This window comes from Chanos chanos, chromosome 5 (assembly GCF_902362185.1).
Source record: "Chanos chanos chromosome 5, fChaCha1.1, whole genome shotgun sequence".
Lineage (NCBI taxonomy): Eukaryota > Metazoa > Chordata > Actinopteri > Gonorynchiformes > Chanidae > Chanos > Chanos chanos.
In genome coordinates this window covers 44,403,601-44,425,140 of record NC_044499.1, presented here as the reverse complement: position 1 = coordinate 44,425,140, position 21,540 = coordinate 44,403,601, and the positions used below count along the sequence as shown (strand labels likewise).

Below are 21,540 nucleotides of genomic sequence, written 5' to 3'. Positions count from 1 at the left end.
GGATGATAAAGCATGTAATTATATTAATTTGTTCCCCTTATTCTGATCATTCATCTTCACAAAAGTACATGTCAGTTAATCATTACTTTTGCATTTTATGAATCAAAGGGCTTACTAACGAATTTGGATTGACCCCAATTAGATTTTTTTTCCCTTCCACTCCTCATTTTAATTCATTTTAATGTGAGGTTGATATTGGCAATGACGTTGCACTGCCTCTTGCGGGGTAAACAGAAGAAGATGGTTCTGGTCACTCAGAAACTCCACAGTGCCTGATAACCTCATACTGTAGACTGGCATTTCTCACTATTAGTCCTGGAGTCTCTCTTCACAGCAGCTTTCTGCCACATCATGGCAGTCACATGCCTGACTGAACCCTACAAATTCACGTGTTTGTGGGGTGTTGGAGTTAAACTGTACTGTATACTCAGTCTCCGTAACTGAGACTTATTAACATTTCTGCAGATTATGGATGTTCAATTTCACCCACTCATCTAATGTACCTGGAAACAGCAGCGTGGTTGCATGTAGTCTAACAAGAATGAATTAATATGATTTTGCCACTTTCTGGTGAAACTCCTGTTGTAACATGGTAGATTCTCATTGTTGCTTTACAAAACACCAGAACCTCATACTGTTGATCATCTTACGTTGTTGTTATGATATTGTATGGGAACTCATTCCTGTACAGTAGCATCTATGAAAATGATGAATGGTTTATAGAAGCAGAGAAGTAGTGGTGGTTTATTTTGCAGCAAGTTAATTGCCTATGAGAGCAATCAATCAGTGCTACATTCAGTTCCGTGTATTGCATTTCTCATCTGCCTCATTATTCTCCGAGTATTGTTTTCTCTCCACTGAATGGCAGGGCTAATGGTGTACGTCACCACAGCCAGTGGGACATGGGTGACTGTAATGGATAATGGTTGTTACTGGGTTCATTGTGGCCCATTACCTTACTGATCTCTGTCAGATTTTGTACCCACTCAGGTTAGAACTGGGCCTTCATATCCCACATTTCTCCTGTGATGGATCTTTTAGTCTCATGTATGTTTCATTTGTAGAGAGGAAAAAAAAAGTCATCCTAAATAATACAACCTTGTGCTTTTTCATTGTCTGTTTGTGATACTGTGATATTATTACTCAGTTTTCCTTTCATCTTACTGTGCTTGCCTTGTGTTTTGGTTGGGGTTTTTTTTCGGCTCTCTCTCTCTCTCTCTCTCTCTCTCTCTCTCTCTCATACGTTTCCATTTTTTCCCCAGGTTTAGCTATACAACAATCAATTGTTTTGGGGAACAGAACCCTCTTTGTAAAATTGTTCCTCTTGGAGGCAGAGGCAATCATGCAATACACCAGGTGTTGTCTCTGTTACTGTGTGGGATTAAAGTGGAAAGTAGTGTCTTGGGCCATTAGCTTATTGGACACCAACAACATACTGGGGCACAGGCTACAATATTGCGCATAGGACGTTGTTGTCTGTTTGTGTGTGGATTCCAGTAATAGGCCTTAGAGCCAAGTAACATGATACACTTCCTCCCTTTCAATACTTTGACATATTTTGCTCGTCATTAATCCGTTGAATCCTTGAGATCCTCAAGAGGATATGCTGAAGTGTCTCTTGTTGGATTTTCAGAGGATCTTTGAATAGACGCACAAAAGGAAAAGATATGCATTCGTTCTGACAATAGACAGGGTGAAATTACATTTGTCTCTCAAAAGACTATCTTGGTCGCGAAGAACAAAGACTGCTCATAATGATCAGTCGGCTAGCATGACAGAGGCTTGAATGGCTCCGAATGAGAGAGGTTTTGATGTGGTATTCTTGACAACACATGTTACTCTCTCTTTCACAGATTTTTTTTCCCTCTGTCCTTTCCTAAAACTTTCAATGAAAATGAAAATGATTAAAAAGAAACCACGGTTTTGTGATTACTGTTAATGCTGGTGCAATCAATGCTTTTAAACAGCTTGTAAGTAGTATTCTCCAAGTGTTCTTGTACTACTGACTGTTCTCTGTTTCTTTGGATATACGCAGGACTTTTTTGTGCAGTTTAGGTGGCTGAAATATATGTATTAACGTAAAAATATATAAATGTTTAATTTTCCACAAACACTGTTTTCCATTTGTGAAAGTAATCAGCATTTATTACTAATCTCTAATAGGATATTTCCAAATACAGTTAACTGTGGTGTACTTACCTTTTTTGAGAAATGCTTTGTAAGGGTAAGCTGTTGGTAGGGAGTGTAGAGAGAACACTGTCTCTTAGACTCCAAAGCTAGACAACATAATAGCATTGATTTGCTTGCTCTGTTTTTAGTAGCCTACTGTTCCCATTCAGAATATGCACTTCAGTTTCCAAGTGCCATACAATTTCAAGTTAAAGGTGAACACAGTTTTTTTTTTTCTTTTTTGGTTATAAGTAACCAGTGATTTGACCTTGTATTTCATTTTAGTGCAATTCTGCTCACCATCCCAGCCCTGTCAAAAGATATTGGGCTTTGAGCCTATTTCAGGAAGGGAATCATTGACCCTTCAGACATGTAGCAAACTTCAAAGATGTACTTTGCTATGGGTTGTAACATATCTCATATGGACAGAACTATCAGTCTCCCTGCTGACTTCAAAGGAAAAGGTTATATGTGCAGCAAATGCTGTTCCTTCCTTGTGCTATTAAAAGTGAACATGAGATTGATGCAATATTTCCAAAGGTACACCTAATCCATAATGTCCATGAAGTAAAAGAAGGTTATAACATCATAATGGAGACAGTTATAGCAACCTACATTGTCTTACTAATTGCGAACATAATTTGGGTTTTGTAATATTAAATACTAAATAGATGAAGTAAAATTCTTTCTGTGTTAGAAGCCTAGTAGTTCTAGAAAACTGAAAACACCATTAAAGGATCAGAATTGCGTTTTACTGTCGACTGCAAGATTGCTTTGCACCATACCAAATACTGCACTATGTGATATAGCTTATGTTTTTATTTTGCTCTTTGAAATGATGCTGATCTCTAAGCTAACCTTGACTAAAATATTTTATGATATATCCAAGGAAAACCAATTTTTTTTCTTTCCTCTCTTCAGGTAGGCAAGCAGTAACGTATGAGGAAAATGCGCCAGCATTCGTGGCTCTTCAAATGGTTGAGTATAGGCATAGGACTCCTTCTATTCAGTGCCTCCAGCTTGTCTCAAGACTCAGAAGGTAAGCTTTTCACATTGACTTTTTGAAGCCCAGAATAGTGATTGTCTTGGTCTTGGGTTTGCTTGTTTCTGAGTTTGAAAAGCATTTCTTAAATGTCACCATCAATACACATCCGCAGTTGCAGGAGTTATGAAATACAATTTTTAAGAATGTTCATCAGCATCAGGTCAGCTATTCACTAGCAAGACAGTGAAGCATTCTGAAGCGTATTCACTGTGAGACAAACCACTGTTGATAACACAGAGAGACTGAGAGACAGGGAGTTGTACCAAAACCGGCTGTTCAGCAGTTCAAGTGCAGAAGAACACTATGGATTTTAGTGCCACAGAAATTGTACAGGCAATTACACAAATTAGAATCCTTAACACATTTCCCAATGCAGTTTTAACATATAGCTTTCTCATTCTCAGCAAGAATAGCACTTGAAAACATATGTTTACATAAGACTCTTTAAGAATACTTTGTCATTAATAGTTTGCAGAAGCAGGTAACTGATTTTGTGATTGCACAAGGCATTTGTGAAGTTGTCAGTATCACCATGTGGAGGGATAATACAATGATGCTGACTGCAGGGCTTCTGGTTTTGTTTGTCAGGTGTTCTTAGATTTTTACCAAGCATATCACCCACTAGAGCAGAACTAATTGTGTCTCCCTCTATCTACACCCCTCTTGAACCTTCTCTTGTTGTGTAACAGTTCAGTCCACAGTATTTTATTAATGAATGTGTTGACTGATGCAGTCTCGTCAAAGAACAAACTTTTTGTAGGCCTACTGACTCTGGGTCCACTTGAAAAGAGTTTAAACCACCTGCTGACTGTAGCACTGAAATTCAATATAGTGCTTTCTTTCATATTTTTCCTTCTTTCTGCACTTATAGTCTCTTTTTCATTCTTATGATTTCAAACTGAGACACTCATTTAAGTTTATATGAGCCAGTTAACTCACTGAGGCATATGTTTCTACAAGTTAGTGAAGGCAAGGATGCAAATGCCTTTGCTTTTGACCTTAAGCTTAATGAAGTTAAATATTCTTAGATGTAGTATTGATTTATTGGTGCTCTTTTCTAGTGCTGAAGGGTTTCTAAAGGAGTCTTCAAATGATAAAAGGAAAATTCTAAGATGCCCACCCACCCCCTCACCCTCTCTCTCTCTGTCCCCTTAGTGATTGCCACTGGCATAGCTTCATACAATATAGTATAATCATATGATATCATATGATATCATATCATATCATCCAAATTACCCTTGTTTTGAGGATTCACTCTGCATCCTTAAAACTTCTATTCATGTTTTCTGTCTTTCAATCAACCTACCATGAGTTACCATGCAGGTTCATTTTCTACATAACTGGATAGAATGAGGTTCCAGTATGTTACGTCATAAATGATACACAGGTAGGGTGGAGGAGTGGGGGAGTGGGGGGGGGGCAGATCCAGGGGACTGGAAATGAAGCCTCTTGCACTCTCCTCTGAATTAATAGGGCTGAGAATTTCACCTCAGTAACCTCTCAGGGGGTGCAGTCATGTGTGTTCCCTCTCTGGCTGAATGGTGCCTTGTTACCACCAGAACCCTCAGCCACCTTTCTTCTTTTTGATTCCTGAAAATACAAATAGGAACCTTCTATTAAGGGACATGCGGAAAGGCAGAGTAGGTCAACCAGTCAGTCCAGTGCATTATATCAGAGGGAAGAGGCTTAGGGAGAAAAAAGCTCATCATTTTTCATCATGCAGCCTGAATTCCACATCAAAATCTGTTTTATTTCCACACATTTTGGCAAATATGACAAATGCATTAATATGTGTCTGTTTACTTAGAACTCCTTAAAGCAGGCTCAGTAGAGTGCTCTGGTGAGAGTGAACACAAAGGCAATAAGATGTTTCTATTGCTAATTGCTAACAATATAAAATATGTATGCATGTGTGAACAGAGCTCATCAAAGCTGACTCTGACAACACACTGCTCAGATCTTTGTCATAATTCATCGCCTATCCAGAATCGCTCTACAGTGTTGTCTCCAGACGTTTGTTTTTACATCTTAGCTTGTTTCATGATGTCCTGTCTTTCTCTTAATTCACATCAATTCTGAACATAGGCTGTGACAGAAGCAGTCAGCAGATTATTTAAAATGGCCCCTTGTGGACACATTCATCCCACTTTGAGCCAACTGTGGAAATCTCTGACCTTCACTTTGATTGATGTTACTCTAGTGGAAAGCCAGTGATCACCTGCAGTGTTTGTTGACGTGGACATTATCTCAGCATTGTGCATTTGTCAGTTATATTGGAGGAGTACATTGTCAAATAATTGGAAAATGAAACAAGCATTACCTATATGTGTCAGACATTCTTCAGAGGTTCACATCCTAAGCATAGAATGGCTTAGCTTTAAGAACTGGTGCATAGGAGTTCAAATTTACCGTGCAAATTTTTTTGACAGTTTGCTTAAAGGAGGAGCATTTAAAGAATAAGACCTTTGCTGGTTAACATAACACAGAGTTAATTAAACCAGATGTAATTATAATGTCACGCCGAGTTCCTGGAGGTGTTTGAAGTTCGATGTTTGACATTCTTCAAACGTTTTCCTCTGCCTTTATCCAGCTCATTAGAGATTATGTTCAATAGAGATTATGATTTGTGGTGTTAATGATTGGTCAGAATCAGCTGCCTGTTGTGCTAGAACCTGAAATCCATAGAAAGCTCACAGCTCAACGTGTATTATCAGAATCGTAGCTTAGACACACTGCTGCATAAATTGTTAATGTCATATGAAGATGTTCAGTTATTTAAGACTCATACATGCATATTTTTATCTTAATACAAAAATGAATTGGCAAAAACAGAGTGAGGCATTATGCGTTTCCTATGCATGTTTGAGTTTCTAAATGGTTAAGTGTTAAATATTGTGTTGTTCAAGCATTAAATGTCAGTTTTGTCAAATTTGTAGTACAAATACATCTGATAGAAAAGTATGAGAGATGATTTATAGAAGAATATGTGCTACCACAGGACGACACGTACAATACATGATCTTAGTGAATAAAATAATTAAAACACAAAAATGCATTTTGTTTCCAAAGGAAAATTCATTTTAGTTCTGTGTTATTATAAACCATAAGGAAGAGAAAAAGGAGCCTATCATTCCAATAATAATACTTTCTCTGTTTAAGGTAAGCATTAGCTTAGGTTCTGTGCTGTGTTTTGGCTCATTGCTTGTGGGTTGCTCACTATTGATTTTTCTTCTCCACAGCATCACTCTAATTTTACACAGAAAGTGTCCTAAGCTGGTTATCAAAGTCTCTGGGACATGTAGAAGGTCTCAGGGCTTAGCTGATACCAGTGACTTTCAGACCTTTGGGCAGCTTTAGTTGCAGTGGTCTGGTGTGACATGGCAGGGCCCAAGAGAGCGTATGCTCACTCACACAGCTTTGCTGTGTAAGACATCCCATACAACACACGTTGAAACATTTTTTCATCTTCTCATCTTGTCACATCAAATTTGATATTAATACAAGATCCCTTTCATGTTACATAAAAAAAAAAAGAGAGAGAGAGAGAGAGAGAGAGAGAGAGAATGAAATAAGATATTTATGTGTTTACATATGTCCTGCCAATGTGCAGTTTTACTAATGATGTACTGTGGGGGATTCTTCCCGTGAAGTTGAAGTTTTGGTCACTTTCATCTGTAGTAGCCATGGGATTTCGTTGTATAAGAATTCTCTGCCATTCTTTGTGATATACGGTATAGGGACACAGACTGACATGAATCATTAATAGGAAAACGATCTGTATGTGATGCGGTCATAGCAAATAAGGGCCGCGTTGCTAAGAAGGCCCAACCTGACATGGTTTTGTGTGTCAGCACTTCTTATGTGAAGTAACACTACACAGACGTTGCTGATCATTAATTAATGAGCAGCAGACCAAGGAGGACCAAAACACATGAGCTTTGCAGATACATTCACCCTTTTGTCTCACACGAATACATTAACCAGACAAAACAAAAAGTTTCAGTTGACGCTTAGCCCTGACTGAGTAAGACATATTTTTCTGCTATCAAATTTTAAGTGTCATATGTGGCTGAGGCATTGGTATTGAGCGCTTAATTTTTTTTTTTTTTTCCTTTTTCTTTTTTTTTTTTTTCATTATTAATGCCAACTCTTCACTATTCCAGAGAAAGCCATTTTCTCCATAATGGCAGATCAGTGTTGCAGCAGAATTCATGGTGTCGATTTTGTGTGATTTATACGCTGCTGTCTTTCCTCTCATAACTAGCCATTAATTTTCCATAAAGGTGTGTGTGTGAGAGAGCCACAGAACGAAACTCACTGGGCCGAAACTGAATCCGCCCCAGTAACAAATGTAGCCTCATGCTGCCATAGATCTCCTCTGACCTGCCATGAAGGTGCATGTTAATCAAATCATTCACTCACACGGCCTTATTTCAGGCCTGCACTGTAGCACTGTCTTATGGCATTGTACTGTAAATTTAACATGGAGTTACTAAGCTCCTGGAGTGTCATCAAGAGGCTTCAGTGAGATCGGAATTTTAAACGAAATAATTTTTTTGTGTGTGTGTGCTTTTTGAATTTGTAACTTGGCAGATGAAAGTTCGCTGGCTTTAGCATAATTTATTTTCAGTTAAATCAGTTTCTAGAAGTTTCAGTTTTAGTTTTAAGAACTTTATTGCATTGTTTGGTCTTCTTTTTGTAGGTTCAGCTCATATGTGTAGGCACACAATCTAGCTGCCTTACTCATATAATTAGTAAAACAATTTTACAACTGCTTTACCTCATCTGAGTGGTACTTAAAGATTATCAGACAATTATGAAGCCTTAACCTTAATTCGGTCGCACAGATGGGCCTGATATTGAGTTGGCATCTCCTTGCTGAATTGTATTTGAATCAAGATTGAAAAAAAATGGAGCAAGCACACTCTCAAATGAAATCACCAATAGCTTATGGGTCTCAAGGTCTGGGCGAATACTCCCTGTACTGTCCTCTTTGTTGTGTCTTCTGTCTTCTGCAATCTTTCAAACATCTGAAGGAAATTTTATTTCACGCTCCTCTTTTCTCCCATTACTCTCTCCTGCTCTCTGTTGATGACACTATCCCTGACTCCAGACTGGCAGTATGAGGGTAAGACGATGAATCTTTTCTCCTTCAGTCCTTTACATTTCTTCATGTTGTCTGTGTGGAGCACTCCATTAATCCATATCTGTCTTTCAGGAACAACTTTTGCAGTACAAATAATGAAAGCATTCAGTATAAATGCCTTGACTAATGCTCCTTTGCTCCCTGCAGTGATAGACACAGGAGGCATTTAATATAAGATCTTGTTTTAAAGTTGTGGTCATGCCTTTTGTCATAATTTAGTTTGTTATGAATTGAAATCCATCATTTTTTACCTCCTTTTTTGTCCTTTCAGAATGCAAGCTGTCCAGAACGGGACCACCTGCCACAATTGTAGCGATAGATGAAGAAAGTCCAAATGGTATGTGTTTATTAGCATGACTTTTATCATGAAGTTGCTGCCCATTTGTTAAGAGCAAATCCTATGCTACACCTGAATGCTAATCCTTTTCATGTAATAAGGTTTTATTAAATAAAGTAGAATGGTGCACTGTTAATGCATTGTATTTTTGCAAAATAGAAGCAATGTCAAAATTGCTGAAAATACAGATACACACCTACAAACAAGAAGTTGTTTTAAAAGCAGACAGGAATTTCACAAAGTGTGTGCCTTGATTTGCTTTCAAAATATTTTTCTCTGCAATATTAATCAGAAGTAATTAAGAAACTTGACTTAAAGCTGGTCCCCTAAGGACCAGTAAGTGAACTGAAGGATGCAGGCAACATATCCATAGCATTAATGACAGTTTCCTGGTGTGGCAGATATGTCATTTGTTCCCTCTTTTAGCCTTCCCCCCATGGTGCACCATGCTGGGTTGGGCCACCACATCACAGATGGCATTCAGCATATTGCTACAGACAGGGGTCTCTTTATGCGAAAAATCTCTTTTTTCTGTCTTCTGTTATCTCAAACGTTGGAAGGCTCTGAGATGGGCCTGTGTTTGGACCGGCTCTGTAACCGGCTTAGAACATTAGTGATACATCTGACAGGTGCGACGGGATGTCAGCCCTGTGTGGTTTCGCCAGCTGCAAATGAGCCATTGAGTTTTTCCACAATTCAGCCCACTGGCACATCCCATACAAGGACACTTCAGGAGTTGTTTCTGTTGTTGTTTCTTTTCCCCCTCTGATGTGGTTCTCGTGGATTACCTCTTGTTATTAAGGAAATCTTCCTGCAAATGAACTTTTTGTCATGCCGTGCAATGACTCATTGAAGAATTTGTATGGTTAAGATACAGTTTAACAAAGTACTCTGAATTCTTTGTTTTCAAAAGTTTGGTTGATGGGATTTCATAATTTAACTACCCTTTTATCTTCTGACAGGTTGTTCATTTTTACATTTTATTCATTGTTTGCATTTAATTCCATATCAGTATTGAGCTAGTTTATTCAAGGTTTTATATTACTGGTTCAACTTGGAAAGCTCTTTGCACAGACAAATGTAAAAATGTCTTATCTTCAGCACACTAGCACATTCCTCTAAATTTGAAAGGTTTCAAGTACCGTTTCCTTATGAAGCAAACATTGATACTAGTTTCTCCCCTCTCTTTCTAGGGTGTCTTTAAAATCCCATTAGACGGATGAAGCATTGTGTCTTTGGCTTACAAAAGTGCAGAAGGCTGTTATCGCTTTTAATGTACCCTATGAAGAGCTACCATCATATACAAATTACAAATATTGTGCTGTTCTTACCCTTCTCTCCTTTTATCGTTCTCAGTATTATATTACCTCGGATGCACATTATCCTCAAGGTTATGTTTTCCTAGATGAAAAATCATAGCTCTCTCCGAGGGTGATACTTTTTTTTCCAATACTGAAATGTATTGATTTAACAATCAAGTTGATATGGAGCACTATGAACACTATGACATTTGCTCTAGGGTTGACTGCTCAGTACAGCCCTGTGAATAATTTCAAAATAGGCACCTGAACTTTGATTTTGGAGAGGAGACAACTTTTGTTTATGGAGCTGTGCTTGCTGGGCTACTGAAGCTGCCTCAGCAAAAAATCCTAAGGGCACAAAGGAGCATTCTCATTTGGATGTTGCATAAATTGTTTCAGGATGAAGAGGTTTTTTTTAATATACATATACAGATACTTACTTTCTACGTTTGAGTGGGAAACAACTGCCCATTATGACAGAGAGGTTGCTTTCCACCCATCACTGCCTGACAAATGATAAGATAGCACCTAATGTTTTTTCTTTCCTGACAGCTAAGACATCCATTTACCTAATGTGAACCCCTATGACTCTACATATGACACATGACATCCATTGTCTCACCCATATTCGTTGACGGACGCTATTTTTGGGATTTTCTAAGCATCGTTCTGCTTTTGGAATCCTGATATAGATACGGTCTGTAAATGCTAGTTAAGGAGACTCCCACATCGATTAATTTTTCTTTGATTTAATTTTTCATTGACTGTTTTTTACTGTTTTTATAACAACAGATTATTACAAGGTCCCCCCCCCCCCCCCCACAAAGTGGTGGTCAGAAAAATCACAGAACATCTACATTACTTTATTTAATTTGAGTAAACTGACCACTACGTGGCTATGTCCTGCAAACTTCCATATTTCATGTGGTACATGTTTGTAATATCTGTGTGACTGAATTTTTCCATCAAAGTTATCTTATTTAAAGGAGTGAGTAATTTCGTGGATACTGTAGACTGAACAAACTGGTTTTGTGGTGTGCAAAACAAATCATATGGTGAACTCTTTTTTGCTTATGGTGTTTAGCTTGTCTCAGCAAATTCATGATTTGTTTCAATTTTGGTTCTTTTCATTTGGGCAGCAGTAAATTTGCTTCCATGGAAACGATTACAGCTGTGGTACTGAAAAGCTTTTATTAAAGAGGAACAATTTTATGTCAATTGCTAAGACGCATGAGGTGTCACTCGAGGACAAGGCCCCATAAAAGACTCTGAAATCAAATCTCATTTCTTTCTTGCTCACTGTTTTTAGTGCAGTGCAGTGGAGAGCATGACACACTGATTATTATTGTATCAGCACCTCATTATATTTCCCTCTCTTCTTAAACTCTTTTGTGTCTAAGCATGCGTGGTACAATAAGTGTCAGGTGTGGAAGATGGAATAGCTGGTGTTGATTGAGGGGAGACTAGAGGTCACAGGACAAGGTAGGAATAGATTAACTGTCTGGCCACTGAAAGGTATCCCCTTCTAGGATTTTGGAGAGGCTCGCCGATCAGTCAGGCAGACGAGGTTAATGTGAAGGTCTCCTTAGATATCCACAATAAAAGAAGAGACCAAGAGTGACCAACAGTGAACGGTGGTGCTAGTGTGGATAATTAGCGCTATAACTCTGAATGACAATCAATTGTGACATCACGATGGAAGGACATCAACTATTGATCTTTGGAATTAGAGTGAAGATTGTGAAATGTAGGTTCTAAACCAAGCTGAAGGTCAGTGGAGCCTTTTAAGGGCTTTTCAGAATGAACTGAGCTGTGTTCAGAAGGGCATAGGGCAGAGATGCAAGCCAACCCTAGTTTATTGCTTGACACATTGGCTTGACGGTCTTTCCCCTCATTTAATCCTGATCTGATTTAGCCTCATTTAATAGCTTGGCCACTTCTCAGCAAGTTGCCTGTGTGTCCATGACTACTTGCTAAAACCAGAGGCAAAGGTAATCCAGGAAACACGTGACACATTTTTGAAGAACATTTGATCAATTAAAAGATGTTTTTTGGAGTGGGATTCCTTGTGGCAGTCTGGCGTTATCACTGCGCAGGAGTCTGTTCAGGCAGATTATTTTGAAATGGACTAAAGGAGTTTGACCTAGCTTGTTCCTGGACCCGGTAGCTGCGGGCTGAAAACCAGCTGTGTTTATTACAAGACCTGATCTAGCACCCTGGTAGATATGTAGCTTTTTGTGTCTCTACATGGGTGGTAGTACCCGGCCCTGCCAGTCATCTGTGAGAGTTTCAGAATGGTTCAGGTTTAGTGCTCTAATCAGGAGTGCCGCCCTGCAGCACAGTGCTGGTGAACAAGAACTTGTGTTCCTGCCTAGCTGGCACAGTGTTGAGCTTCTGGGCTTGGAGCCAGACCTGTCTCTCAGCCCCTGTCCACTGACAAGCAGGACTTTTACAGGCCTGTCAAACCCAGCTTAGTTCAGAACAGGAAGATCCCCATGAAAAGAACCGCATCAGGGAAAAAAAAAAACAAAAAACCTAGGAAGCTGGTACCAATAGCTCCTCTGCTATACTCTCATTGGTGGTATAGTAAATCACACTTTTAAAGACACCCAGGATATGCTCTTATATGGTTAGCTATGTTAAACTTATCCATGAAGATGACCGACTTGCGGTTGCGTAATATTATGGCTTAAAAAAATGACCAAAGTTGTTATATAAGACCTTGTGATTTCATCCTCAGGGGATGTTTGGTTGAAGTGATGTGAGATCCTGTAAACAACTCAGTTCCAGGACACATTTGAGCATGCAGTCTGTCTCAACAAGGGTCAGAGAGGATATACAGACATTGACTATCTCTAGGGAGTAAGTGCTTCCTCTGAATACAGAGAGAAAATAGTGTCATCGTTAACACTACTTAAAAAAAATCTCTTAAATGCAGGGACAACACGCCCAGGCATCTGAAAATACATTATCACATGTTTAATAACATATTTTAAAGATGCCTTGAGATGTCTTATGGTGCCCTAAGATGTCCTAAAAAACTTCTGTCTCAGGACACCTTTAGATATTTTATGTCTGTAGGTTTTTGTCAGAATTAAGATAATGCAAGATGCTCCGAAATCGACAACAAAGTACGCCATATCAAAGCAGTTCAGTATTCATGATTATTTCATGAGACGTCTCATATCAAATGCAGTTCAATAAAAAAAAAAAGATTAAAGAGCAAAACAATGTTCAGCACGAAATTGTACATGTAGATCAATGCTTTTTAAAGTGATTGCTAATGCTTTTTGGGTTAGGTCCAGATCAATTTTTTACTCCACAAATCAACAAACACAAAAGGGCAAGATTACTAAGAAGTGAGCTCCAGAGATAATTTGTTCAGACACTGAAATTAGATTTGGTAGCCCCTCCCCCCTAAATCTTGCAAATCTTAAAAAAAGAAGAAAGAAAAAGTATTGTGTCTGTAGTTGTGGCAACTTGGAGTGGGACACCATGACTTATAAGTCTTTTAAATTCTGGGAATTTTGGGCGTAATGTCTGTTGAGAGCCTCAAAGATTTTTTACTTAAAATATAACCTTTGAGCCCACTGAAAAAGAGAGATGTCGCTGCAGACAGTTTAAGTCTGAGACATAAGGCTCTTTGAAAACCGTGCATTTTTTTCATTAATTTGTTATGTCTTGCCTGTTTTGTGTCAGCGATGCTTCATTATCTTTACATATATATATATATGTGTGTGTGTGTGTGTGTGTGTGTGTGTGTGTATAGTATATATAAGGGCATCTAACTTCCGTCTAACTTCTCAACTTCCAACTTACTACCGGAGCACTTATTTTTTGTTAGGCATGGCCATAATCTTGGAGACCACATGCAAGTAACCACACCTAGGCAACAATCATCTTGACTATAAATTCCCATAGACCTACTGGTGGTGTACTTATTTCTGCCGGGCTTTTATTCCAAAGACTCTGCAATCACCAATCACTATGAGGGCAGGAACATCAATTTGTTTTTTGTATGTCTGCCAGCTCACAATGTCCCCAACTACCGGCTTCCACAAATGTTTTCTGCCTCATGACTGCACTGCAGTGTTAAACAGTTTTAGTATTTCAGATATTCAGCATAATATTTGATATTCAGGCCCACATATGCACTATGCTCCCAAGGAGACACTTGACAGGTAAAAAGAGGTGATGGTTGACATTACATGTATTAGAGGACATATGTACTAACTGTCATCCACTCAGATTGACAAGGGGTTGTGTCATGGGGGCAATTCTGAAAGCAAAAGGGATTGGCAATTCCAAGATGGGTAAAAAGGGTTTAAAAATATACTTGAATGTTTTCAGACTAAGTTGTGATGCAAAATTGTCACAGGTGAAGTAAGCCAACATGACACCCTTACTTAGAGACAAACATGACAATGAAATGTACTACAGAAATAAACTTCAAAATGAGACTTTTGGTACATCTTGTGACTTCTCAACATGTCCCATGACATAGATGAAACCTGGTTTGGAAGTTAGCTTTTACATTAACTCGAAAAAAGCTGATATAATGCGAAAGCACAAGATGCATTAAAATAGGACCGCTTCTCTCTGTGCATTTAGTGTTTCTTATTTATGTCTTTGATTCAGATTATTTCAGACATGCCTTGGATACTGAAATATTAAAGGTGGTTAGAGTGCTGTATAACTCATTGATTACTGTGTACATTTGTTGTCTTCTCTTGTTCACTGTGCAAACCGGAACAAGTTATTTCTTCTCAAACTGACATTCTGAGAGCAGCCATTTATGCGATTCAATGAGTAATTTAAGGTAATATTAAACATCTACAGTCTTTCATTAGGGTCAAGATTATTTAGTGACTTCAGCAGTCTCAGCAGACAAAGGAGGTTCCTTTGTTTATGCATTCCAAACGGACAGAGATGTGTGGGTAAACAGCCCTTGCAGTGACATATGAATTATGGGTTTGTAAATCATGATTTTGCCACAAGTACGGATTTCAAAGACAGTGTATTGTGTTAGACTTTGTTAGTAGGAGCAACCTTGCAGATATGCTGACAGGTCCTTGATACTGACACTTATGACAGATATGGGCTTAGACAAATTGTAAGGGTAAATCAGGTTTGTTTTTTTTTTTGTAAGAATGTTTTTTTTTGTTTGTCCCTTGACATTCTAAATAAATACCACTGACCATGCAAACTGTAGCGCTTGTGTACAGAAGCTGTAAATATTGGTTCTCGCTCTGAGTCTCAGCCTGATATATCGGTGAACTGACACCCTGAAGATTAGGACAGAGACCGTGAGATGCAAATGGAAAGCAGACGCAGCGTCTGACTAGAAATAAGGTCGGCCCAACGGAGAGATCACCTGACTTCTGTAATCTTTTAACCAGGAAGTAAAAAAAATATATATAAAAAATAAATAAATAAAAAATAAATAAATAAAAAGAAAGCTAGGGAGATAAATTCTGTAAGCCTTGTTTGTTTTGCAGTCGAAATATTGGAGTTACATAAAATGCATTAACACTAACATACATGAAGGCTGAAAATCAAAACAGCTTTGAATGTCTGTTTTTCTTACATGTTTCCTGATGGCAGACCTTGTATTTACGGAGGTCATTATTTATTTACTGTACATATTTACTCGTCCCGCAGCTGTACTCAAAATTAATTTTCTGTAGTAAATATCGGCATGAAACGCACTTTGAACGTTTCTCTGTGAAGCAAAGGACCTCTGAACGGAAAAATACGACTCTGCGGGCACTACTGCTGTTTTTTACACTTAAGAGAGACGTCTTATTTGGATGGTTTCTGAGTTACTTGTCAAAGCCCTTGAACAGGGATCTAATTTTGTCACAAGGTTATCTCATACTGTAATGTGGCAACACCTTTTGATTTGCTGTAGTCATCCCAGAACCCCTCCCCACTGATTCACGTGTGTGAATTGTAGGGCTCAGCTGGTGTAAGCCGTAAGCCTTTTTCTGATGCTTTTATGTGCAGGACAGAAAGCTAAGCCCCTCAGGCAAGTTGTCTGAGCCACCACACTGGTGCAAGGAAGCAACTAATACAGAGACAATTGATTTCTACACCACTGGGTGCCAGTGCAATCTGGCAACTAGATTACAGGCAAAAAAAAAAAAAAAAAAAAGTTTTTCCGGAACAAATCATTACATCCATATTTTGTTGAGGCTCACTCAGAAACCTGAGCACAGGGCACCCTGTAAAACACTGTCAGGATGGTCTCCATGCAGGCCGGTGAACACAGACCCGGGCTTAGGGTGGTGACCTCTCCGTGGACAGTGATTGAAGACAGCTTGCGGTTTTTGTGAACAGCGATGACTCGACACCGCGAGCCAAATCTTATCCCGCCCATCACAGGTGCACTGCCAGCTTGCCTGGGCACGGCGCGGCACGAGCCAGCTGTGAGGGGACCTCTGCGACTCGGCTCAGCGCCGGCTCAACGCGAGTGCCCAGCTGTAGGAGAAAGCCGAGAGGGAGAGCGTCTCACCGCTCGCCGTGTCTCCGAGAGCGCTCGCCAAAAAAAAAAAAAAAAAAAACGAAAAAAAAAAAAAACCCTGCGCTCGTCAAGCAACAGCACGACATAGAAAACCATCTGGCCTTGCGCGGGGAACATGACTGAAATGAAAAAAAAGGGAGGAGACACAAATATGAGCAGACTGCAGAGTGTGAAAGAGGTGCAGATTTTTTTTTTTTTTTTTCAGAGCAGAGCAAACTAAAATACACCTTAGGGACGGGAGAGCCAGAAACGAGACTCACAACATAATTTGTGGAGTTGATAAATTGCAATCTTTCAGTACATCAGCGACAGAGCCTTTGTCAGTTCTGCTAACGTGTTATTTACTACCTATGGAGGGCTGTCTGGAGAAATCTAAATCTTTTTAACCTTTGACTTTTTCTTTTGCTTCAGTTGGATCCCCAGGAAATGCTGAAAGCTTATATTCCCATAAAAGGAAAGGGAAATCGTTTAGAGCGCATATGTGAAGAACGTGAACAGGATACATAATATTAACATCGTGAAGAAATCACGCGAGAATTTGTCACATGAATGAGGATGAAATCCATGATACATAGTGATTGCTGAAGTGGGTAGTATATTTTTTCGGCATTTACAGCAGTGGGGGCAATGTGCCAATGCATTAGACACATTGTACTGTATAGAATGTTTTGTTTTACTATGCTTTCTCATGAGAAAGAAAAAAATATGGCAAAATGTGCTTAAAAGCGTTGACAGAAGGTGATGGGAGGTTGAAAAACTGCTCAGAATCCAAACACAGATTCAGGGCATACACCCACACACAAAAATACTTAAAGGTTCAATGTTTCACAGTCTTTCTAAACTTCAAGAATGTCTTCTGAGAAGGGTTACTGCGGTTTTCAAAAGGATATTTTATTATTCATCACATTTTTGAATATATATGTGGTGAACTACTGTACAGCGCATTTACAGTTTTCAGTGCAAGCAAAGTACCATTGCACCAAACTGTTCTCAGCAGGTTATACCATTTTTTTTTTTTTCATCTGTCTATTTATTTATTTATTTAGTTAGTTGGTACGGCACTTGAAATTACACAGCAAAGCTTCAGTTAAGATAACATGCAGTAATCCATCTAAGCCAACGCCCTTTTTGTTGGTGCGGAATAGCATTTATTGTGTGGAAAGGAAAGCTGCTTTCTGTGAGGTTCACATAATGCTGTCTGATCCTGTCAGCAGCCTGAGGTTACCTGGTCCTGTGGCCCACGTTCAACCTTTCCCTGAGCATTAGTGCCAAACGAATCATGTCAGGCGGACATACTCTGACCCCGCTGGTTACAACACTGTCTTTGCGAGTGTGAGCGTTCATTTGGTACTTCATTAAAAGTGCTCGAGCAAACTGGATGGACAAGACCTTAAAGCCTTGCAGCCATCAAATGTTTTATGTGTGTTTGTACGTAGGGTTCAAGTGCCAGGAATTTTTGGTCTATGACCATTAATTCAATGTTGTTTTAATAGTATAGGTTTGGTATTCATTGGGAATGTAAATTACTGAAATTAGCTCAAATATTTGTGCTGAATAACCTTTTTTTTTCCTTGTGGAACTGCTGGTTACTGAATTAGTTTTAATCTGACAAAGATAATTAATACCTTCCTCTTGATGTTGAATTTAAAAAAACAAAAAGAAAAGAAAAAAAAGCTCAGAACAACTACCGTGTAAATAACACCGAGTAGCTTTGGCGGCAACTGTTTTCACGGGTTCATAGACCTTTCCAACTACCGTGTATAAAGTGAATGTCATTTTACAGGCACAGTGCTGGTGGAGAATATGCAAATAAATGGAAGGGCAGAAGACCCAGATAGAACCATCTCTTTATCCCTTCGAGACAACTACAATCACTGGGTAATCCTAGATCCAGTCAAGCAACGGCTATACCTCAACAGCACGGGAAGAGTCCTGGATCGAGATGTAAGTGTTTAAGGCTTTTTTTTTCTTCATTATATCAGTTAGCAGCACAAGAAATTACAAGAATAATTGTAAGTAACAGTTATAAGACTTCGGTAGACTCGTTAACGGCTTGCAGGGCACGGATGCGAATCAAGACTTTCCCAACAGCGAATCAGCAACACTCTCAACGCCGACTACCTTTTTATCTTTCAGCCGCCTTCTTACATCCATTCCATCGTGGTGCAGGTCCAGTGTACAAATGAACTGGTCGGCACAGTGATTTTGCATGAGGTCCGCATAGTCGTGAGGGATCGGAATGACAACATCCCTCGCTTCCAGCATCCTCGCTACTATGTAGCAGTCAATGAGGTGAGCCTCCCTGTAGCTATTACACAGAGAACTTTCCAAAGCACTTACGAGCTCTCAGGCCACTGGCTTGCTATTCGGTTTTATTTATTTATACTGCTGGAATATTAAGGTATGAAAAGTAACTGAAGTACTGTATAAGAAAAAGTAAAAAGCTTATACATTGTGTGACATTGCTCTAAAACTGCTGTAGAGGCCAGCCAACCGCTGTGAAGGTTAAGTGGTATCTAACCACATCTGAGCAGTCTGGGGTTGTGTCTTGAGTCAGCTCTCTCAACGAATTTTCTTTTTTTTCCTTGTTAGACTTTTTTCGCATAAACCTCCCATTACTTTATTCACATGCACTCCACTCTTTCACAAATGGACATCTCTCTTTAGCCGGCTGTGTCTGTGGTCATTTTGATCGAGTGGGGAAATTCTATAGCTGGCTTTTGGCTTTTGGCCTTGGGCAGTTACGTTTTGCTCTCACTGTGGAGAAATGGATACATGAGCTGTCAGCGCAGTTTCCCTTCATTAGGAGGTTGCCTCGCAGAGTAACGGACGTGCTCCTGTGAAAGCGTGATCATATGAGACTGTGAATCTCTCACTCTATCGCTCACTATCGATTTCATGAACAGTTTGAAATGTTCCCTTGACACGTATATAAGGAAGCCAACAGAACGTTGTCCATCAGTGAACAACAGCTTGAATCTGCAGTATTTTAAGGTCACTGACGTGGATAGAGAGAATGGGAAGAAAGTTGGATACGAAGATAAAAAAAAAAAAAACATCTAATAGCAGGAAAGTGTTGACTTTGTTGTGGAAGCACATAAAAAGGGGAGAAAGCTACCGAATGGGTGCGTAGATATACCCTGGTCTGACCTTGAGGGCAAGAAACAGAGCAAGGCAGAAAAACGGAAAATATTCTCCTTCCTGAATTCCTACATCCACTGCCAGAGAAGAGCTAGAAAAGATCATGTCAGTCATCGGCAGACTTCTCTGTTGTTCTCTGATGAAGCCTCAGTTTAAGAATCTTATTTCTCCTCGCTTCTTATTTATTGGTCATGAAAAAAGAAAAGTGTGTAGATATCATATGATGTATTGTTTTGGGGTTTTTTTTTTTCGGTGCGGCTAACAGCGGCACGCCTCACTGTGCTGTTCATTCATACCATCCAGACTGTGTACAAGATTGGATTAGGCTGGCATGCATGCAGTCAGGCAGTGGGACAATGTTTATGATGAAGCGCTGATGTGAATAAGCACTGGGGCTGATAGGACAGGATGCCTTGTTGTCTGGCAGTTGAAGCCAGGGGGACCGTAGCATGACAATGAGAAAAGACAAAACAATTCATCATCTTACAGGGCTCATGAGTGTCTCATGCTGATCTCTTTCGTCATCCAGCCTCATGTTTTAGTTTTATGTGTCATACTTGCGGATCAGTTCAGCATACAAGGGATGCTTATGTTCAAGTCCAATCACATTTCATAGATTCACCGTGTCTTAACTGTAAACCAAGGCATTTAATGTATGATAAAAATCAATACATCTGTGCATTACATTAATTTTTATTGCGGTGTCCTGAAAATGGAAGTCCTGCCGACATTCAAGATATTGTTCTAATTGTGATGGATAGACTTCAGATCATTCTGCTCGAAAGGTGAATACAGGGATTTATCCGGAAGCCTCTCTTCGTTCTGCTTCTCTGACATTCTCTTTGTGTATCTGGTATTTTTTTTTTTTTTTTTTTTACTAAATGTCTTGTCAGAGTGGAGTAGCAGCACAAGAGCTAACACCTGAGCTCCCAGCTGATGCCTGACTTCCCCACCAGGCTCATAGCTATTACCTGCTCTTTTTCACTTCTGAGAGCGAGCTTTCAGGTGTCCATCATTCTTTTCCTCGGAGGAGGAATGCTGTTTAACACAGCGGTCAAGATGCTTAAAGGCATGGAGAAGCATACTGTCTCGCAACCTGCAGAAAAAAAAAAAGAGAAGAAAAAGAAAGAAAACCGCATCTGAATGATGCAATGATAGGAACGTAGCCTAACAGGCAATGAGATTGTTTTGTAAGGACGTCTTATATGAGCTTTGTTTGAAACATGTAACAGATTCGAAATATTTTCTCAAATTTTTTCCCCTCTCTTTTTTAGCTGACTCCTGTTGGCACCACCATCTTCTCTGGCTTTACAGGAAATAATGGTGCCATTGACATTGATGATGGCCCCAATGGACAAATTGAATACACCATTCAGTACAACCCTAATGATCCGGTATGTCATTAAACCACGGTCAGTGCATTCAAATTTGTGTTGTTGTTGTTCTGCTACAGGAAATAGCAGTGCCAAAGAAGGTTTTAAAACCTGGCACCCGTTTTGTGTCACTAAAAAGGGTTAGAAGGTTATAAGAAGTCAAGCTGAGGCTGCAGTTCAATCAGCTTTCTGTACTCGATGAACTCAGTAGACAATGAATTTCTCATGAATCTGAGTGCTTCTCACTGAGAGGAGTACACCCCTGACCCAGTCCTCTCTTTCTCTCCCTCCTTCTCTCTCTGTCCCTCTCTCTCTTTTTTTCTCTCTCTCTCCCGCTTTCCCTCTCCACAGACAACAAACAGAACGTTCGACATCCCTCTGACCCTGTCTGGCTCCGTTGTGCTAAGAGAGAGGCTGAATTATGAGGAGATCACACGTTACCTGGTCATCATTCAGGCAAATGTGAGTCTGAAAGGAGGGGAGGGGCAGTGGGACTTAAAAGAGA

At 39.5% G+C, this 21,540-nt stretch overlaps 1 protein-coding gene across 1 annotated transcript in view; it reads left to right on the top strand.

The window, feature by feature from the left end:
- Nucleotides 1-3,117: 3,117 nt before the first annotated feature.
- The window catches only part of pcdh15b (protocadherin-related 15b), a 79,270-nt gene continuing 60,847 nt past the window's right edge, over nucleotides 3,118-21,540 (top strand). Inside the window, exons 1-7 of the mRNA XM_030773742.1 lie at nucleotides 3,118-3,208; nucleotides 8,328-8,342; nucleotides 8,632-8,697; nucleotides 18,305-18,465; nucleotides 18,658-18,813; nucleotides 20,937-21,056; nucleotides 21,387-21,497. Coding sequence (XP_030629602.1) covers nucleotides 3,118-3,208; nucleotides 8,328-8,342; nucleotides 8,632-8,697; nucleotides 18,305-18,465; nucleotides 18,658-18,813; nucleotides 20,937-21,056; nucleotides 21,387-21,497 — 720 coding nt within the window. The remainder of the gene's footprint in view (nucleotides 3,209-8,327; nucleotides 8,343-8,631; nucleotides 8,698-18,304; nucleotides 18,466-18,657; nucleotides 18,814-20,936; nucleotides 21,057-21,386; nucleotides 21,498-21,540) is intronic.